This window comes from Scardinius erythrophthalmus (assembly GCF_964197995.2).
Source record: "Scardinius erythrophthalmus genome assembly, chromosome: 1".
NCBI lineage: Eukaryota > Metazoa > Chordata > Actinopteri > Cypriniformes > Leuciscidae > Scardinius > Scardinius erythrophthalmus.
In genome coordinates, this window is record NC_138221.1 from 35,334,805 (window position 1) to 35,355,459 (window position 20,655).

General features: G+C 39.4%; 1 protein-coding gene across 3 annotated transcripts; it reads right to left on the bottom strand.

The window, feature by feature from the left end:
* Positions 1-1,651: 1,651 nt before the first annotated feature.
* Positions 1,652-20,625, bottom strand: raver1 (ribonucleoprotein, PTB-binding 1). Of its 3 annotated transcripts, none has more exons than XM_081370033.1 (15): positions 18,890-19,236; positions 17,307-17,373; positions 16,155-16,624; positions 8,682-8,873; positions 8,267-8,387; positions 8,082-8,176; positions 7,925-7,996; positions 7,584-7,662; positions 5,577-5,779; positions 5,322-5,406; positions 5,087-5,229; positions 4,919-4,990; positions 4,705-4,824; positions 3,725-3,790; positions 1,652-3,607 (listed from the first exon to the last, which is right to left on the bottom strand). In XM_081370033.1, the coding sequence occupies exons 1-15, from the start codon at positions 19,214-19,216 to the stop codon at positions 3,461-3,463; spliced, it is 2,259 nt and encodes a 752-aa protein (XP_081226159.1). In that variant the 5' UTR covers positions 19,217-19,236; the 3' UTR covers positions 1,652-3,460. The 3 variants fall into 3 exon arrangements, with proteins under 3 accessions (XP_081226159.1, XP_081226161.1, XP_081226160.1); XM_081370035.1 differs by lacking the exon at positions 7,925-7,996 and adding an exon at positions 20,176-20,625 and having other exon boundaries at positions 1,653-3,607; positions 18,890-19,128; XM_081370034.1 differs by lacking the exon at positions 7,925-7,996 and having other exon boundaries at positions 1,653-3,607; positions 18,890-19,347.
* Between the last annotated feature and the right edge of the window lie 30 nt (positions 20,626-20,655).

Here is a 20,655-nt window from a genome sequence, read left to right on the forward strand (position 1 = left end):
TTAATGACGGACAAAAAATGCACATTTTCACACATTTGCTGGTCAAAAACTAGATACTGATAAGTAATACAACAACATATAATTTGTTTTTACCATCGGAAAAATAACAGGTGCGCCCCCGCGCTGTTTCGTACTGGAACTTACACAAAGCGACGAGTGATCCTCGTAACCTAGGTACCATATATTTCTAAGAAGTAAGACATTTCTTCTTTGATTTATGATTGCTGATATACACCTAATTTATTAACATTTAGACTAATCATGTTATGGTTAATTCAAGGCTGTTAATATGCACGTATTATCTAGCTAATTTTTTAATCTATAGTATTCTATACTCTCCGCTCGTTCTTACATGGTTTTACTACAGTAATATTGTAGTAGTGACTTGCATTTTTTTTTTTTACAGAAGATGACTGAAATCTTTATATTTTATCATGCAGAATGTAATTCATGATTTAATTCATTCCAAGGCCTCATTTATTTGATCCAAAATACAGCAAAAACAGTAATATTGTGAAATATTTTTATAATTTTATAACTTTCTGCATCATTACTCCAGTTCAGTACTCTTCAGTGTTACGTGATCCTTCAGAAATGCTTTTCACTGCAACTGTACTTTTCACACTATTTATTTATTTATTTATTTTTTCATTGCTGGCTTATTTTAGGGTAAGTGTAGTGAATAAGAGACCTTCAAGAGACCAACATCCCTGGCTCACAGAAGGTTGCTGTTAGGTTTAAAGAAGCCCTTAAAACCATGTTTATCTATATTATCTATATTATTATTATTATGATTGTTATTAATCGTGAATAAATCTAAAGCTTTTGAGACTATTATTTTGTGTTATTGAAAATGGGAGGGGGGTGCCCTTTTTTTAGTTTCAGCACATGCCCCTCAAAAAGTCTGTGCACGGCCCTGAGTGATAATACAGCATAACAAGAGATTTATAAGCTACCGGTATTTTTTGTAGGCCGGACATTTTTGACTGGAAAAAACACAAATATCACTTTATAAATATTTAAATTGTGCCACTACCAGCACTAACTAAACAAAGCTGGTTAAAAATCATTGATGCTTGTTTGATTTGTTTTTAACGCCATACCAGCTGTGGCTATTTTCATGTCGAGGAAAATTTATGGTAAAACAATGTTTACAATAAATTTTTTACAAAAAACCTCTATTTTGGTTAACTTTGTTAAAAACTTATTCAAGAGTGCTAACTGAATAAAAAAAGGTTTCTGGTCATTTTGGTGGATCTTCTAGTATTAAAAACTTGTGTCATCCTGGAATTGATAGAAACTTATTCCAACATTGGGGCTGATTTCATGAAGTTTGTTCATAGCATAAAAATCCCATTGTGTTTAAAATAGAAATGAATTATTGGTTTTAGATCCATAGGAGGTACTGTGCAATTTTTTAGGTCTGCTGATAATGCCTCTTTTGCAGCAGAGACTGCTTCATTTCCTTTGATTCCACAGAGTCCAGGTACCCAGCAAACCCAGATATTAAATTGACACCCCTCTAGTTCAAGTAGTTTATAAATAATCATTAAAGTGCTGGGTGATCATTTTTAGAACCGAGTTTGGACAACCCTGATGTAGTCGGTTTAGTGTAGTTGATGTGCATAATTAATTGACCACACAAACTTCATGAAGGTGAACTTAAATAACATTTACTTGTTCAAATGTCACAAAAACAGAGCAGAAGAGCTGTACAAAAGGAAAGAGTAATTGGGGATGAAGAGGTCATTTAACATCAGAAAGGTTTAGTTCATTTCACTCAGCAGCAGCTCTTACCATGAATCGCACATGAAAAATCATTACAAGATACTGCACTGTGCAACTTCACTCAGATGGATACAAAATAGAGCAGCAATTTTGATACCATTACAGACTAGAAGAAATATAAGAACACGAGCTCAAGACTCCAGAGAAGAAATATAATCTAACTCAAGCATGTACACCGCAAATAAACAAAGTCAAATGTAGTTGAGGCTCACAGTCTAGAGAGATTACAGTAAACACTGCCGTTTTTAGGCACATGAGTAACTCCATGTTCCATCGTAAGCCGCAGTACAAGTCAGAGGTAATGCGTTATCACAAATCAAAATGTCAACCAGATTAATAAGTCACACACACACACAGACTCAATCATACGTCAATCACATTCCAGTCTGCAGAAGCTTCTTCCCTTCCGGGGCACAGCAGTTAAACCCACAGAGGGGGAAAAGATGGTCACAGATACAACGGTAAAAGTAAATGTTACGCTAGGGCACAGGTCCGGCCTGCTTCACACTGTTGGCTCGTTTTAAAAAATAAAAAAATAAAAAATAAATTGGAGCAGTGCCAACTGAAAAGCTAACTGGCTCCCTCTGCTGGTCTGCAGTGGAGAGGCACCTAACGGAGGACACGAGGAGAGTGCGTGCGCATGTGTGTGTGGAAATACAGAAGCAACAGCAGGCATACTGTGCTTCAGCAGTACTCCGAGCCTGAACAGGGGAGAACGGCAGCCCATGTTCCATCTCCAACCAGCTGGGGCTTCATAACGTGACGGCAGAGACGCTAACGCTTTGCAACAGCAAAACTGTGCAGGTTGAACGAGGTCAAATAGAGGTGTGAAAGCAGGCAGAAAAACAAGAATGAGCGTGAACGAGCATTACGGGTGAGGAAAAGGACAGATTCTGGAGGATGAATATACATGATCCATCTCCTCCAAGTGCAACGCTGAACAATCAGCTCAGAAAACCTTGACTCTGTAAAATGGGATGAAAGGATGGAAAGTAGTGCAACACAAATACGGTGCGTGGTGGGGGAAAACTATTTTGAGACTAACACTAACCCAGAGCTCCCCATAAAGACACAAACAGGTGACTCACTGAAGAGAACAGACAGCTACCATATCCGTTGCACAGATACATGATATTCAAAGCATGTAAGGCTTGGCACTTGTGTGTGAGGGGAAGTGTTTGTAGTGGAGAAGCCTTTTTAGACAACTGAACAACTATATACACAACTAACAAGAGGCATAGCAGAAAAAGGCTATCGTCCTGCTTAAAATTATTCAAAATAAATCAAAATAAAAAAAGCCTACAAAATAGGACTATTCAGATGAGCAAGACAGGAACCCTTTCCTTTCGTTGTGGTGCTTGTTGCATCTTTGGGTTAACAAAAATAAAATTAAAACAAAATTAAAAAAGGCAAATAAAAAAAAAAGAAAAAAACTATTTACATACACATTGAAATTATATACACACACAAACTTCGGCAATCATCCATGACCGATCATCGGAGCTTCAGGGTCCTCCAATGGTTCCTGTTTGTTTTCTTTCCCCAAGTGAACTCAATGACGGTCCACCGCTCTTTCACGCTCTCACACACACACACACACACACTTAAAGATGGTATTAAAGTAGCAATCCCTTTAAAAGCTGGTGGTTCAGAGGAAGCCATCAAGTGCTGGTCAAAAGATGCGTTTGCGTTTCAGGTAGGAGTCAGCATAGTGTCCCCCGAGACCCTGAGAGTGCTGACCTACATAGCCACCCTCTGGACTGGGCTCCGGAGACGGGATGAGACGGGAGAACAGACGCTTCTGCCCGCCGATGGGAGTCTACACACGGACAGAAAAATCAAGAAGAATACCTGTTGAAAGGTTCCTGGCACACTTATTCGATAATTGACAAGGAGCAAATATAGATGCTAGACATCAGGGCTGAAGATGGCCTACCTTCATACCAGCACCAGGTGCAGCAGGAAAAAGGCTGGAATGAGTCACTGGAGGCATTCCAACAGCCTGAAGAAACAAACACTTATTCAACTTTCTGGGCCGGCTTACATATGTTCCGGCCATCTACGCAAATACAAATTGTAATAAAGATGGTATTAGGGAATTATGTGATGAGAAGGATGTCATGCTTCATATAAGTTCTGAAAATGGATTGAAGAGCTTTTGAAAATGGATCCAGATAAGTGATTCTTGGGCTTGCCGCCAACTCTGATCAAACAAGTGTCGCTCTTTTTGATGAGCTGCATGGCCACTCTGACCGCCGAAACGAAAGGATTTTTAATAATACCACGGCTGAACTGACTAACAAAGTTATTTAAATGTATTGCACATTTCATTCCAAAGGCAGATCACAAGACTACGGTTTAAATATTTGGGGCTCTTTTAAAAAAAAAAAAAAAGTTAACACTTATTCATCAAGGACACATTAAACTAATTAAAAGTGACAGTAAAGAAAGTTGCAGAAGATTTCCATTTCACTTTTAAACTTTTCAAAGAATCCTGGGAAAGTAGTGGTTTTCACAAAATTAAGCAGACGTATTGAAAATAGTTGTGTTAATAAATGTTTCTTGAGCACCAAATCAGCATATTTGAATGATTTCTGAAGGATTATGAGATGAACTGGTTGGGGTAAGTGTAGATCCCTTATTAGTTACAGGCCGTTCATCCAGTACACAATCCTCTAATGCCTTGAAGAATTAAAAACAAATTCTCTTCAGCATGTTTTTTCTCAGACAAAAATAGTATAGAATTTTAAAATGTGCCATTTACCAATTATAAGCCATAACATGAAGTTAATTAAGTATAATTAACTTGTATAAAAAAAAAAAAACCCACCTGACTACAGGTTCCATGAGGTGCCATATTTGTCGTGGTAGGAAAAAACAATATTGTGGTTTGACAAAGCGGCCAGTTTTGAGTACCTTATTGAGCTGGGTGGAGGGGATGCCGGTATGGCCACCAAAGCTGAAATAAGACTGTGGGGGGCTGGGTGGATAGCTGAAAGGAGACCCTGCATCACCGAAGCCTGCATGCCTGGAGAGCTTGAGAGACACAGAGACAATTACGATTTCACACGAGTCCAATCTTGGAACAGAATCCTTCTGCTAGTGTCAATGCAAGGAGGAGGGGCTGTACCTGCAAACCGTAGCCGGGAATAGCTGCATTTTCCAGAACCTCCTGCTGTTCATACAAGTGCGACAAAGGGTCCTACGGATGGGGTACAAACAGTGACAACATCCAGTTAGAAAGGGATAGTGAGGCAGTCACACATTCAGTGAAGTTCCTCTTAACACATAAGCCAACCTGGTGCAGAAGAGGAAACTCTGGTGTGCAAGACTCTTGGAAGCGCAGGCTATAGTTTGAGTGGATGCTGTGGTTTGTGCGTTGGTTAGACGCGCTTCCAATCGCAGTTTTCTTCCTGTAGGGGTGAGCTCTGTTGCTGGCACCTAAATAAACGTAATTCTTCAAGAAATGCAACAAGGTAAAAATAAGAGAGAAAAAAAAAAAATGGTGCACGAAACACCACAGGTAGACTGACCTGAGGATGGGAATATGCTAGGAGCACTGAGAAAGGGGTTCTGGGACACACCAACTTCTTTGGGAGGCTCACCCAATATAGACACCTCCAAGAAAAGAAAAGATTTGAATATACAAACCTGTTGTAGATACTCTTTAGCATCACACTGAACACTAACAACTGCTTCAATTTGCTGTTGCTTCAGCATGAGCAATTTCAAAGCTCTCCTCTGGGAGATCATGTGATTAGTCATTAGCCATTAGTAACCCATCTCACCCCTGGTAGAGTCGGCCCATCTGCTCCTAACATCCCAGCCAGGAGGGACATGCTCAATCCCTGCAGTGCAGGAGAGGATGGTGGGGGAAAGCCAATCGGGGTGGCTGGGTTCTCGGTCTCTCTCCCAAGAGGTCGACTCAGGGATGGTTGTTTGATGGGGCCAAGAGGCTCATTCTGCAAGCCCAGTGTTGGAGCAATAGCGCCTGAATGAAAATAAATTTAAAGAAGCACATTAAACCCTACAGGGTATCCAGACTTCTTGGCCAATGATTTTCCATTAGTTTTCCCAGTTGATTAGGATTATTGAACAATGAATTTGAAAAATCAGACTGCTGTGGTAGACTTTCATCTGTATGTCAAATACAAATACCAGGTTTGGGAATTATTGACAAGACTACTTGGCACTCAAACGTCACAAATAAGACGAAACAGAGCACTCAAAGAGCAATATAAAATGTGTCACCTAAACAAATCAGCCCGGTTTCTACCTATTTTGTTCCAAACCCGCAAGACTTACAATCATCTTTGGATGTCAAACACTTAAGTCGCTTCATAAAATTGAGGTTAAACCACTGGATTCACATGGATTACTTTGTCTTTAATATCTTTCTGGGGCTTGAAAGTAGTAGTTGAGTAGGTTGTCAATGGAGGGAGAGTAAGCTCTCAGATTTCATTAAAAAGATCTTCATTTGTGCTCTGAAGATACAGGTTTGAAACGACATGAGGGCGAGTGATGAATGACAGAATCTTAATTTTTCAGTGAACTAACACTAGGCTAAGTGTTTTCTGTGATCGCATCACTAGCGGCCCATTTAAGACCCATTACCATGCGTTTCAAATGAGTTCTGTGACCACTTGAGTCGAGGACGATCAAACATTAGCTGAGCGGTCACATCACAGCAGTCCAGAATGCATCAGGAAGGATTAGTATTTCCACTACAAATATATTTTTTGACTACCTCCATATGTGGTTTCAATGTGTCAATCACAAAAAAAGGTGCATCTTTATGAGGTCAAAACAGGGTGAGTTCCACATATGCTGATTTTTTACTTCAGGAATTGGGCAAAAACAAATATGGAGACAAAAAAGTAAAAAAAACAAAAACAAAAAAAAAAACCCACAAGTACGTACGTACCGCTGAAAGATGCATGTCACCGCTCTAGAGTAGTAATTACCTATTGGTCACAGTTATTTTTTTCTATCTTTTTTCACACTGAAGCCAAGTAAAATGACTGCTACCAAGTTAAGCTCCCTCAAAAATAGAGACAAACTTGGATGATTCAAAAAGTGCAGCACTTTTGATATTTCCATGGTTTTCCAAGACTCTAAGGCCGGTGACACACTGGATGCGTGGCGTGAGCGTCTCAGCTGCGTGGCGTGTCCGTTTTTATTTCGGCTCCCATGTTAACAGGTTAGAGCTTGCACACTGCGTGCGTGACACGCGCGTCTCGAGCCGCGCGGAAAACGCGTGCCTACTAGAAATAGAACCGACGCCTATTTTTCACACGACACGCAAGCGTCTTGGAAGCGTTTCCAGGCAAAATTGAATAGGAAAAGATGTTTATATGACATTTTGACACGAATACATATTAATAAATGTCATTTTGATGTTTGAAAGTGTCTAGGGTTTGACATAAATGCAAATATAAATGCAATTTAAAAAAATATTATCGATTTTCAAATACTGCACCTGTCAATACAGAACGAAATATTCTATAGTCTATATTGCCGTCAACACTGCCGACGTTGTCTTAGCTGCTATATATTTATGTTTAACATGAAGTATAGGCCTTCCACAACTCTCTCCCCATGTCACCAATATGTCACCTAGCAGCAGCAGCGCCGCGTCAGACACGCTTCTGGTGTGCAAAGACATGGAAAACGCGATGCAGCCGCCACGCAACAGAAACGCCACGCTCACGCCACGCATCCAGTGTGTCACCGGCCTAAGGGAAACCTGCCCCAGTAAATAAGAGCACAAACAGACCATTACAAAAGTGTGATACCTTGAGACATCTCTCCCAGCATGTTAATGCCTTGTTGGAGAGGAAGAGCAGCTAGAGGATTTTCACTCAGCAATCCAGCCTGTGGAAAGACAAGAACTGTGTTAGTTTGACAGTTTTATACAGTAAAATTCTTCAGAAACAGACACTTGTCAGTTACAAAATTAGAGGATGTAAACAGCACACAAAGGCAAAAATGTTTGATAAATTCTGGCTGATAGATGTAGCTAATGGGGTTTTACCAACTATTCGCTTGGACTCAAACTATTAATATGCGGTAGAAGAATAGTTTGACTATTAAAAAGCACACAACCACCTCACACCCACACAGAGCAACCACTCACACAAGGAAGGAGACTGCACTCTTTATTGTGCAGAATATGTGCCCAAAGAAGAGGATTCCCTAAAAGAGCTTGCTGAGAGGGGAGAAGAAGAGAGTGAGAGGGCTATAACACATGCTGCTGGGACAGTGGCAGGTGATGAGGGAAGGATTGACATTACCTGTTGGACTTGGTTCTGGAGCAGCATCTGCATGAGGGCAGCAGAGAGGGCAGGGTTGGCCAGCAGAGGGACGGCGGGGGCAGCTCCCAGAAGGCCTGCATATTGAGAGAAGAGTGACAATCAAATCCATCGTCTGGATGAGAATACAAACGAGCATACACAAGGAAATCAATGAGAATAAGCACCTTGTTTATGTCCCGGGTTGAGAGACGCCATCATCATCTTCAGCGTGGCAGGGTTATTGAGGCCAGTAAGAATCTGTATGGCATTAGGTTCAGGGAGGAGACCTTTCCCTCGGTTCAAGGCCTGCAGACGTACAGGACGACATTTACATGAGCATGTAAAACCACAAGCACTTAATCCATACTGATACAAAGATTCAACATGACATTACAAAATGAAGGTTTTATATGAACCACAACCAAATTAAATTAAAAGAGGGAACTGAATGCAAAACATTCCACCTTTCACTAAATTAACGCTTCGTTTTTAACAAAACCGTAAAGTGAAACTATCATTCTATTGCACAATGCAGAACAGTTTCTTTTGTGAATGGTTTGATTTTCACCAAGAAGTGGTGTGTGTGTGTGGGGTTGGTACCATGGTCTGGGCAGCAATGAGGGCAGCTAACATGCTCCTTCCAGGTGGTCCAGGGGCGCAGAAAGACACACGTATACGAGTCCCACCCAGAGATCTTCCATCAGTCAGCCGCTGCACGTCCTCAGCCATCTCAGGTGTGGAGAACTCCAGCACTGCAAACCGTCGAAAACTACAATCCTGACCTTGAGCAAGCTATGGGGGAAAAGAAATCAATTTCATAATTTTTTTTTTTAGATATGAGGCCACCCCAGCCAGTATAACAACTGACTTGATTTTACATTTTGGGGTGAACTATCCCTTAATTTACACACTTTCTTCTGCAGAACATTACAAATATTTAGATGCGTTGTTTTTTATTGTCCATACATTGAAAGTTGATTGTAACCAAAACCTTTTGGTTACCAATAGGGCTGTGTATTGGCAAGAATCTGGCGATACGATACGTATCACGATACATGGGTCACGATTCAATATATTGCAATATATTTCGATACTGTGCATAAGGCGATATATTGGGATTTTTTTTAAAGTAAATATATTAAAAATATTTAAAAAAAAGACATGATGTGCATCAAAGTCAAAGAAGTTTACTTTAGGTAAACAATTCAGTACACAGAAAATCAAACTGCCAGTTTGGGCTTGTGGTTTACAGGTTCTTAGTGAGCAAATGTTTATATGCTCAAGTAGGCCATAATAAAAGAAAATAGGTACATAGCCCCTATCACAATACAAAACCAACGTGAACTGGACGAAAATGAATGAAAGTGGATTAAAGTGAACAAAATGAATTTGTCATATTGAAATCAAGTTTTATGTGATACAAGATTTTAAAAGAACTGGACGCGCGAATGAGGCGAACCGCGCCGCACTAAACGCCTCGTGCCGCAGGACCTCCAGACGCGCGCGTAAACGCGTCTTTGCATTGACTTAACATTGCAATCACTCGCGCCAGATGCTCTCTTCGCGTTTGATGTGAACGATGCACGCGATTACATTTAGAAATAGACAAGCTTTGTTTCCAAATGCACCAAGCAAAGATATCCTTTCAGTTGTATAAACTTTTATAAAACCAGCCAATATAATCACAATAAACACATCCAAAATGAAATATTTAACATATAGGCTATATAACAACTGCACAACGTCTAATTTGTAAACAAAATGATTTACGCACTAAATCCAGCATAAACTCTGGCACAATTTGCATATGTTTAAACTCTCAAGGTAGACATCACATCCCGAACCTCACAGCAATTGGCTGCCGACTGCGTTTTTAGCTTGATATTTGTATAAAGGAACTGCCCAACTTTTTGACGCTCTCGCTCTCAACGCTTTCTACGGTCCGCTGTCAATCCTAAAATGTCCAGTGGACACGCACCGTTATAGGCGAGCCTGGCGAGGACACTAGTGGTGCGTCTCAGCATAGCTATCTAGTGGTAGGGATTTAAACAACATAAACGTGAACCACTGTCTTACCATGAATATTTTTGGACGTTAAAAAAAAAAAAAAAAAAAAGATATTGCATTTTTGAAAATCGATACAGTATTGCAAAATAAAATATCGCGATACTCAAGTGTATCGATTTTTTCTTACACCCCTAGTTACCAACATTCTTCACAATATAGGCTATATATTTTCTGTTCTGCAGAAGTCAGTCATAAAGGTTTGGTTCGACATAAGGGTGAGTAGATAATTTCCAATTTTGAGTGAGCATTCCTTTAAACGTCAAAGAAAACGGTGTTAAGCTGCTGATATGGCTGTTGTTGGAGTTGTTGCTGATAAGTTGATGTTGGCATTAATCACAGATAGTTGGTTGCAACTTTGCAAGAAATATATAAAACATTTTCAATTCCAAAAACAAGAGAGCATTTGAAAGCAGGCGTCTATCAGCGGATCCCTAATATATCCACTGATAGACACCTGCTTTCAACCCCTCCCGTGTGTATCTGTGCAAGCGCTCGGTGAAAACATGTTTTTGAAGCATTGATCATTGTAGACAATCACAGACATATGTTGAGCCCGTGAACACAATGGCCAACCAGAGGTATTTAAGAATCTGTTCAACAGCGCTCAAAATACTAGAGGGAAATGCTGGTGTCGTCACTTTTTAAATTTCAGTACCGACTTGGTGCCGAAGTCTGTACTTTTGACAACACTAGTCCAAAGATTACAACATCAGGACATTTGATTCTACTCAGAAATAATCATTTGGAACGACATGCATGATGACTTCTAACATGTCCAACAGTAGATGGAAGTCTAACCTGTAAGAACAGTTGTACCTCCACAAGTCAACAGGATAAAACAGTGGAGAGAGGAAGGGGAGACAGAACACCAGGACAAGCACAGTACTTTGGTTTGGGCAGAGTGATTACAATGTATTTCAAAGCCCAGTACTATGCTAATCTATGGAAAACACATGCATACTTAGAGCAGAGAGACTTGGGAGCTACAATAATCTTAATGACTCCGTCAGGAATGGTTGCCTCTTGTATGAGTGGAACTGTGTTCAAGCAAAGACAATGAGGCGCTAAGGCCTTGATTATATATTACTGGAAAAATTCATTAGACATTATTTGGCCATTTTACGCATGAGGGGAGCCTCATCCACATGAGGGAGGCCAATCCAATACTTGACTAAAACCTGGGAAATTTAACTGGGAGCACAACTGGATTTAATGAGAATTAACTCCCAAAAGCCTCTGCTAATTCCAAAGCAATGGGGAACATGACAAACGATGCCAACAATGCCTTGCAGCCTGCGGCGTATGTGGTACACACATTTAAAATATGAAAAAGGCAGTAGCTCGCTCTCATTCCAGAATGACCTGCTGACTGACAGCACCTGGGCCGGTCATGTGACTGTCACCACAGAAACCAATGCACTCTGCCATGGAGCACTCAGCATGGCCTCATGGAAAACAGGTCAAAGGTGACAGAGCTGAACACAGTGGAAGAATAAAGGGGAAATTCAGGAAATCTGAAAATAGCCTATGCATAAAAACCAAAAGCAGAAAACAAAACTGAAAAATGTGTCAACCACAAACGTTTAGCAGAAAGCTCAGGCTGTTCCTTTCCATAAAGACAAAAGTGAAAAGGGACAGGGGTCAAGAACCATAAAGGACAAAAACTCCATTTAAGCATCATAAAGTCAGCTCATTTGACTACAGCTTTGTTTACACAAAGATGTTCAATAATTATAAACATACGTTTAATAATCATTCTAATTCTATGAGAACAGAGTCCACACCACAGCCATAAGGATGTCACAGGATTTTTCAATTAATCTTTTTATTTTATTTTTTTAAATGTGGTCGATTCAAAATCAATTCTCATAGGCCACACATCAATTTTTCCCTATTCAGGGCTCAAATTTCAGCGCGGGATTGCAGGTATTGTGAATCATTTTAATCATTTCCACGTCTCCCACTTACAATGCGGGAAATTCCCGCAAACATTGATTCACTTTAGCATGTAGATTAATCCACACAGCTTATAAAAACAAATCATTAATTTTAAAACTTTCTCCGAGACGCAATTTCACAAAGTGTTCAGCGCTGCTGCGTCTTCTCTCTGTACAAGCCAAGCGTCAAGCAGGCGGCGATACTACACACTCGCGTTTTGGAGTCGGGACATGACGGGATTGTCACTTGCACAATCGGGCCAGCATTGCATCGTAACTAATGTTTAGCATTTTCACATCTTTTAAGTCTTACCAGTTTAAACATTCAAGCGATTTTAACAGCTTTAACAGGAAAAAAACAACATGCAAAATTGTGTCAAAACTCAGGTCTTGGTGAGTAACCTCGTAGACAGTCGGTTATGTCTTAAGCATAAAACGCATGTGACAGACAGTATAACTAAACAGTAATGGATCATTGCACTAGTTCTTAAAGTAACAGTCATGTGTGTCTGTCATTAATTTTGTCAACAAAACAAAACAAAAAAAGATCTCTTTAATTGTAAGGAATCAGGATTAATAGCCTAGCCTATGTATTTAATTATTCAGGACTAAATTTATTCAGTGTTATTTTACATTTGATTACTTTATTCACTTTCTGTAGTATTTCTGAATACTAGTGTTAGACCTACCCAAAAACATTTTTATTTGTACCTTTATTCTATTATATTTGTGCTTTTTTGTGCTAAGGTTAACAAAGATTTTCGCCTAAAGGCACAACAACTTTAAGACTTATTACAATGTTTATGAGCCGGAATGGATAAATGTCAGTCATCCATAGGATAATGTCAGTAGAGAAGCTGGAATAAAAACACTTGAACATTTTGCAGTAAGACCAGAACAAGTGGAAATTTAGAAGTTTGACTGTAAAAGTAGGGGAAAACAATTTGTTACATCAAAAACAAGGGATTTCTAGCTAGTGGACAAGTGATGGCAAATCAAATCGTGCAGTTTCGCTTTAACCTGATTTGTAGAACATCTTAATTTTCTTATTTTTGCCAGTTTTGTCATCTGCCAGGCAAAAATGTGATCACTTAGTGCACCACTCCTCAACATTTGTTTTTTTAAACAGTGCTCTGCTCCATTTCTATTCACAAAAGGCTGAAGACAGTTCCTACCTTCAGTCCGATCAGCCACATTATCTTAATCTTTCTGCTAGTTTTTCATTAGCTGTATATCACAGGCACCCTAGATTTATTACCATAATACTGCACAAAGCATACAATGTTCCACCAGGTAAATAACAGCTACGGAGCATATGGAAACATGACGACCATGACTTCAAATTAAAACTCCAGCACTGGAGAAATAATTAAATGGCATGTTGATTACAATATCTTGCCATCTGCCGCTTTAGCGAGTACATATAAATGGCAAACAAAATTGACCCTACCTACTTATTATACATTTCTTATTGCACATTATACCATCTTTAATAATAATTAGGAGTGCACCAATGTACGGGCAAAAATCGGTACTGGCAGATAAAAGCAATTATTTTCACTATCGATCATCAGGTGATAGTTTAAAAACAGCAGATGGTCTTGGCCAATTATATCCTGTAAATCAAAAGGGTCCAAAAAAAAAAAAGTGTCAGAATGCATCTCATACTGTGTGTGAAGAAAATGAAGCCATTGAAGTTCATGTGACAACACATTAGCAGTTTTTTTGTTTGTTTTTTTAATCGGCTTTAAAGCAGGAGTTGCTAGACCTGTGGTTTTTCCCCTAAACCAAACATTATTTGTAACGCACATCCCATCCAATAATTCCAAAGAGCTTTGATACTTCTGATAAGAAAGAGTCTTTGTTTTTAAATTCTGTCCATTGTATCAAGAAATAAACAATAAATCTTAGTTGTGACGCAATATCCCAGTAGCGCGAGTCCGTTCTACCACTTTTTAGGAATAGTTCACTTTGAAATAAAATGTTGGTATGTTTTAGCTTACCTCAAGGGCATCCAAGATGTAGGCTAGGTGTCTTTGTTTCCGCAGTAGTTACAATTTTGATATTTTTAGGTCAAACCGTTCTTGTCTGTCAGTCATATAATGCAGGTCTATGGTCACCACCTCAAAGAGCATGCACAGAGAAGTCCAAATTAAGCAATTCCCCATCGTAAGTGCACATTGATAGCCTAAGACACGAAATGAGCGGTTTGTGTGAGAAAACAAACAGTATTTATATCGTTTTTACCTCTTGTACACTTTCCGGCGCTTGCGCAGACTAAGCCAGAACGCGCGCACACGTCACACACCAGGAAGCGCGTGCGCCCTCAGACCTGGACGTGGTTGTGTAGAGGTAGCCTGGTAATACCAAACTCTGCTACTTCGCTTTGTATCAGAGTCTGGCATGGCATAATTGAAAAGCGTTTTCTTTGTCGTGGGGGGGGGGGGGGGGGGCTTGTCTGAAGTTTAAAATCATTGGTTACCCGTAAGCCAATCACATAACGTTTGGTTATGGCGTGTGTGTTATGCGCATGCTCAGCCGCATCTAACTTCCACTGTAAACATGTATATTGCAAAAACAAAACCATCAAGCGAAATACCGGAGTGAACATGGTTGTGAACGACTTTTGCAGATTATGTGAAGTAAATCTACGCATCCACGGTACAATCAGTGTCTACGTCACGGCTCTCAGCCCGCCCTCTGTTCGTTGATTGGCCGGCTGCTTTCAGGCCGGAGGAAAACGGAAAGCTATGACGCGGTCTCAGACTGAGTACAGAAGCGAACTAAAATTGAGCGGAAGTACGAAGTCTGGCGTAGTCAGGCTAGTGTAGAGGTAAAAACGATATAAATACTGTTCGTTTTCTCACACAAACCGCTTGTTTCGTGTCTTAGGCCATCAATGTTTACTTACAATGGGGAATTGTTTAATTTGGACTTCTCTGTGCATGCTCTTTGAGACAGTGACCATAGACCTGCATTATATGACTGACAGACAAGAACGGTTTGACCTTAAAATATCAAAATTGAAACTACTGCGGAAACAAAAGACACCTACATCTTGGATGCCCTTGAGGTAAGCTAAAACATACCAACATTTAATTTCAAAGTGAACTATCCCTTTAATACAAGTTATTGCATGAAAAAACATGCATGAACATCAAATGGAGTTTAAATAAACAGTACAACTTTCCGAAACGCATCACGTCTCATTTAATCTGTTTCTGTGGCAGAAAGGCCTCAAAACAGCTTGTGAACTGTGTCACTTATCTTTGCATTAACATCAGGAAAGTTATCCAATGTTCATACAAATGTATACAAACATTTCAGTTTTTATTTGAGTAATTATCATATCTGAAAATAAAGTTGCGCTTCGGTTGTTAATTTTAACCTCAAATATTATAGTAATGTACCAAATGAGAGGGTTCCTTGTATAGTTTAAAGGTGCGTGAATGTGAATGTTAGCCTTAAGGTTATGAATAAGCTTGTGTGTTCCAAAACAATGACAAAATTCACACTTAGGAGATATAAGCATTCAAAAATTAGTCTCTCACTTCCGCTAAAATGGATCACAGATTTTTATGACATCACCGCGGACTTCAGCTTCTCATCACATCTTCTGTCCAATCAAATGCTCTCTAGAATCTAAAGCGTCCTGCCATTTTCCAACTGTACGTTGGTTAATGAAATATCTAGAATTTATTCACACCTCTACTATTGAATCCAACGTATCATCAGCGCTCGGATTCGCGTCCATGGTGCTGTCAAGTACGACTTCCAGTCTGTGAGGTAAACTAAACGCTATTGCCGATATTTGAAAAGGGGGAGGAGCCATTCAATATGTCCCACCTTAGCTTCCCAAGTATCAGTGCATCTCTAATAATAATAATAATAATAATAATTCAAAACTATCATAATATCCCTTGAAATAAATTTCTGTGGAGAAAAGCGCATCTAGAGCACGTTAGCATAGAAAACAGTGGAAAAGAGCGCAATGGAACCCAAAAACACACTGTGTGAACAAACTCTTACTTCCACACTTGAAGTAAGAGTCAAAAGTGCTCGTACCAACCTGGCAGAATATAGGAGCGTGCGTGTCAGTCAACACACTGCAGAGATCCTGAGCGGTGAGGATGTTTTGAGGTAGTCGGTCCACACAGAGGCAGCGAGAGTGCAGCATGGGATACGTGAGCGATCCAACCTCTGTCCAATGCACGTACAGCATACGTGACCCAAGCTGCTTCCCCAGCAGCTCTGACTTCGCCCTGGCTGCTGAGTCCTTCTTCATGTACTCCACAAAGCCATAGGCCTTCGAGTGGCCCGTGGCAGAACTGTGCACCAGGAAGCAGCGCTCTATGTTTCCAAAGGGGCGAACGAGCTCCTCAAACTGTTGCTGGGTGAAAGCCCTGGGAAGGTTGGCGATGCATAGCAGAGCGTCCGTCGGCTGCAGCTGCACAGAGATCTCACGGTCACGGAGAACATACTGGTGAAATTCCTTTATCGCAAACTGGGCCTGCTCACCATTCAGTAGCGTCACAAAGGCTTGAATAGGAAAAACAGGGAAAATGAGGAATGGCAATCATAAGAAAAAAATAATAATAATAATTTAGACATTCAAATTTTTTTGAAAAATTATATAAATATATAAATATGTAGCACAGGAATAAATTATTAATATTTAAGTCAAAAATAAATTCAGCATCATTACATAGCATTCAGTGTCACATGATCCTTCAGAAATTATTCTAATATGCTGATTTGATGCTCATGAATCATTTATTATTAATGTTTAAATCAGTTGTGCTGCTTGGTATTTTGTGGAAACTGCGATACATTTTCTTTTCAGGATTCTTCACTTAAAAAAAAAAAAAAAATTTTACAAATCGCTTTACTGTCATTTGTCATAAATTTAAAGCATCTTTGCTAAAAAATAATAATAATAATAATAATAATAATAAAAGCATTGACAAAACCCCCACATTTTTAAGAAACAAAGTTAAAAATAAATAGGATGCCTAAAACTAAAACAATCTGCAAAGGGTATGTTAAGTTGTTTCATATTTAGGGTTCACAAAATAGCAGTGCTACCTTTAAAACGGCTAAAATCCTGAACAGCTGATGCTAAATAAAGACTTAATCAGCTAAGAATGATGTAAAATGCTGCCAATATCTACATTAAAAAAAGACAAATGTCCATTCACATGATAATATGAGTCATACACACCTGTCCCTTTGTACTTGTCCACAAAGCAGTACTTCAAATCATAGTTGCTTAACAGCTCATGCACCTCCTAAAGAAAGACAACAGAAAAAAAAAAAAAAACCACAAAAAAACACTGTCACCACAATGGAAGAATTTAATTCATCGAACAATCACAGGATCCTTCATTTTGAATAAATTCAGAACTAATCGAATAGCTCAGCTCTCATCTCTATTCCCATGACTCATTTTGAAGGGTCATTCAGTGGTTATGATTGAGGGATTTATAAACAACTTTTCACAATGCTTTCTACTTTTACTTTCAGGCTTCCTACATGTTACCATACTATGAACCAGCACTTTCTTTTAGTTTCAGTGAAAGCAAAACGTTTTGTTTCAGCGCCTTCTGTCCTTTGTCGTCCTCGCTGCTCCCATTCCTATCTGGACAATACCAGAGGCGCACACACACACACACACACACACACACACACACACACACACACCTGTTTTCCCCATGAATCAAGCATTTTCCTAAGAGAACCACATGCACAAAGAACAAGAACCAACTGACCCGTATGAACTTTGGTGTCGGCAATTGAATCTGCTGTGTCAATGTGAAGGCGGATGATCAGAGTTTCAGAGGGATGCTTTAACCACATAGAACCTCGTGTCATCCAGTACTCCTGTAATTCATTACCAATCTAGGGATTAAGCTTTATTTTCCTGTAGTTTAGTGACTTCTGATGTAAAGCTAAATACTGTTAAGACGACAGAACAATTCTATATGAAACAATAATGGATTTAACATCAACATTTAGGGTAACCGTCTCCCTTAACACACTTTGGTCAGTTTAAGAATAATTTATGCAATTTTATATTTAAAAGAGCAGTTTCATGTCTATCCTTGTATTTTAGAGTGTAATTAGTACAGTAATCAGTTTGAGTAACTTACCCAAAACTGCTCCTGAATTGAGTAACATTAGTTGTATCTAAAAAATAAGCACTAGTGAAAATGAAGGTACTAAATCACCATTTCAGCTTATTAATAAAGACAAAAAACAATAGTAATTTGTTCCAAGCGTCAAAACTGCTTGGCAGACACTGGTAAACAACCGTTTGTAAAGTAACATTCGTGACATGAAACTTCATGGAAATGGCCACAATTAATATTTTCAGATTTAAGAGTCAGATTTTGAGAGATGTGATAGAATTATTGAAATGAAGCAGCGAACATATAAAATTAATTCACACAAGCTGTGCCTGTGAATAACCATCCGGGCATTCAGCTTGCATTAAATCAAATGAACAGTCAAGCAACATTTCAATACAGTTAATGTTAAACAACTCCCATTGGACTCCATCCCGTTACCGTGTCTCTTTAATGGCTGCGATGACACGAGGTTCGGTGTGGTCAAAGCATCTCTCTGAAACACTGACCATCCGCACTGTGCACATTGACACAGCAGACACCAAAACACTGTAAAAAAAATCTAGTCCATTAACTAACTTACTGAGTCAGCGATAACCGAAACGGTAAATGGATCAAGCTTGGGATGCCAGTCCTAAAGTCCACCAAGTTACATAAAACTATTGTTTGATGTACAAACCTGATTGCTGATGTCGGCTGGGAGGTTCTTTATTATTATTTTTCGCCGATTATAAAACTCTCTTCTAGTTCTTTCCAAACGGCTGGCAATCTCTTCTGGACTGAGGGCCATCAGTTCATCATCGAGCCGTCGCGAACAGTCGCTACCCGCCGCCGGTGAGCCCTCATCGACGGCGTCCGATTCAACTTGTTTGCCCGTTTCATACTCCCAGTTTTCAGGTTCGCCTGCTTGGTCGTAACCTGTATAGAGTGGATTCGGGGCAAAATTGGCACCAGTGAAGGATTTCTCGTCTCTGGCAGCTGCGCTAACGGACACTGCGGCCGCCATGTCTCCGTGTGGAAGTTTGTGTGCTCGCACTGCTCGTTTGCTTTGGCCAGTTTAAACAATACACACATGCGAGGAACTCGCCTGCTGATTGGTCGAGGGGAAATGCGTTTTTCTTTTTCGGCGTGAGGGGCGGGGCCAACGAGTCACGTCTCAAATTTGAACACACAGCAGGTGGGTTGCCAGATACCACCATTAATATACGGTACACAACAATAATCACTTTTTCTTTGTTTTATTATGTTCTCCGTTACCGTTTTTGCTTTTTCATCATTATTTTACTCTTTGTATTACCTAATACCTGATATCATGTTAAATGTACAGCCTGTACATTGTAATGTGTACAAATGTACCGTCTGTGAGATATTGTCCTAAACATACAATGCAGTTCAAACCAAACCACATAATAGACACTCTATTACAGACATCCTCTGGACTGTAGTAGAGCACTGTTGTTGTTTTTGTTAATACCCTGATGTTGATAGGTAATTATTTTTCAGTCGTGCATTTTTCAGTACAACGAGGATGAAAACATAAAAAGGGGGGATTGGTTGCCAGATCAGACTAGAAGCACTCAATGGGCCTCATGGTCAAGTCACCTTTATTTATATAGCGCTTTATACAAGATTGTTTCAATCACTTCTTCTCTGGAGTGGAAAGTGAATGAACATTACCATTGCTTTAACCTTCTTTAAGCACAAAGGAGCAACAAAGTGCTGTTAAAGAGATGTATAGATGCTGTTGTGAGATCTATTGTTGTGAGAATAGCCTATCTCAACTCCTGATTAGCCTTATAGTAACTAAAGTTATCTATAATAGCCTTGTGCTGTCAGGTCAGATTTACAGGGTTGCTTTCCTTTGGCTTGTCTAATACATATCAGCAAATCTAGGAATAGTATTACCCTAAAGTAAACAATACAAGACTCTTTGTTTCAAACCTATAGATCAAAGTTCATGCTTACCTTCCAGCAGAATTTCATCCAAGGTTGGCTTCGTTGAAGAAGAGCAATATTATGTTTTATTATTATTATGCTCTGCTGCTATCTGATATAGAACAATATTGTGAAGAGCTGAGAATATGATATAAAACAGTACTTGTCTTTACAAAATAAAATTTATTTATACAAAAGATTAAGATACTGGTTATACAATACAAAAATGGTTAGCAAATCAACAAAAGGTTACAGGTTGTAATAATTGCAGCTCTATCCGGTTTCAGGGCAGTCCTGAGTACAGATTCACAATGACTAAAATACCTTATATTCAGTAGCAGCAATATTGAATTACTTGTTCTCGTCCGAGGTCTACAAGTCAAAATATTCAGCGGAGCCAGATCAATCAAAGAATCTGAAATATAAGCTGAAAAGGTGTTAGATCCTTTTCAGGGCTAAAAGACAGCAAAATCAAAAAGCAAAGCCTCATACAGAAGCACTCATATATAT

Coding starts and splice junctions, on each gene's coding strand:
- raver1 (XM_081370033.1), bottom strand. CDS start 19,216: ATGGCGGCCGCAGTGTCCGTTAGCGCAGCTGCCAGAGACGAGAAATCC. Junction 5,407..5,576: donor ATGGGCCGACTCTACCAGGG/GTGAGATGGGTT, acceptor CTTTTCTTGGAG/GTGTCTATATTGGGTGAGCC. Junction 3,791..4,704: donor CCTCCACCCAGCTCAATAAG/GTACTCAAAACT, acceptor TTGTTTCTTCAG/GCTGTTGGAATGCCTCCAGT.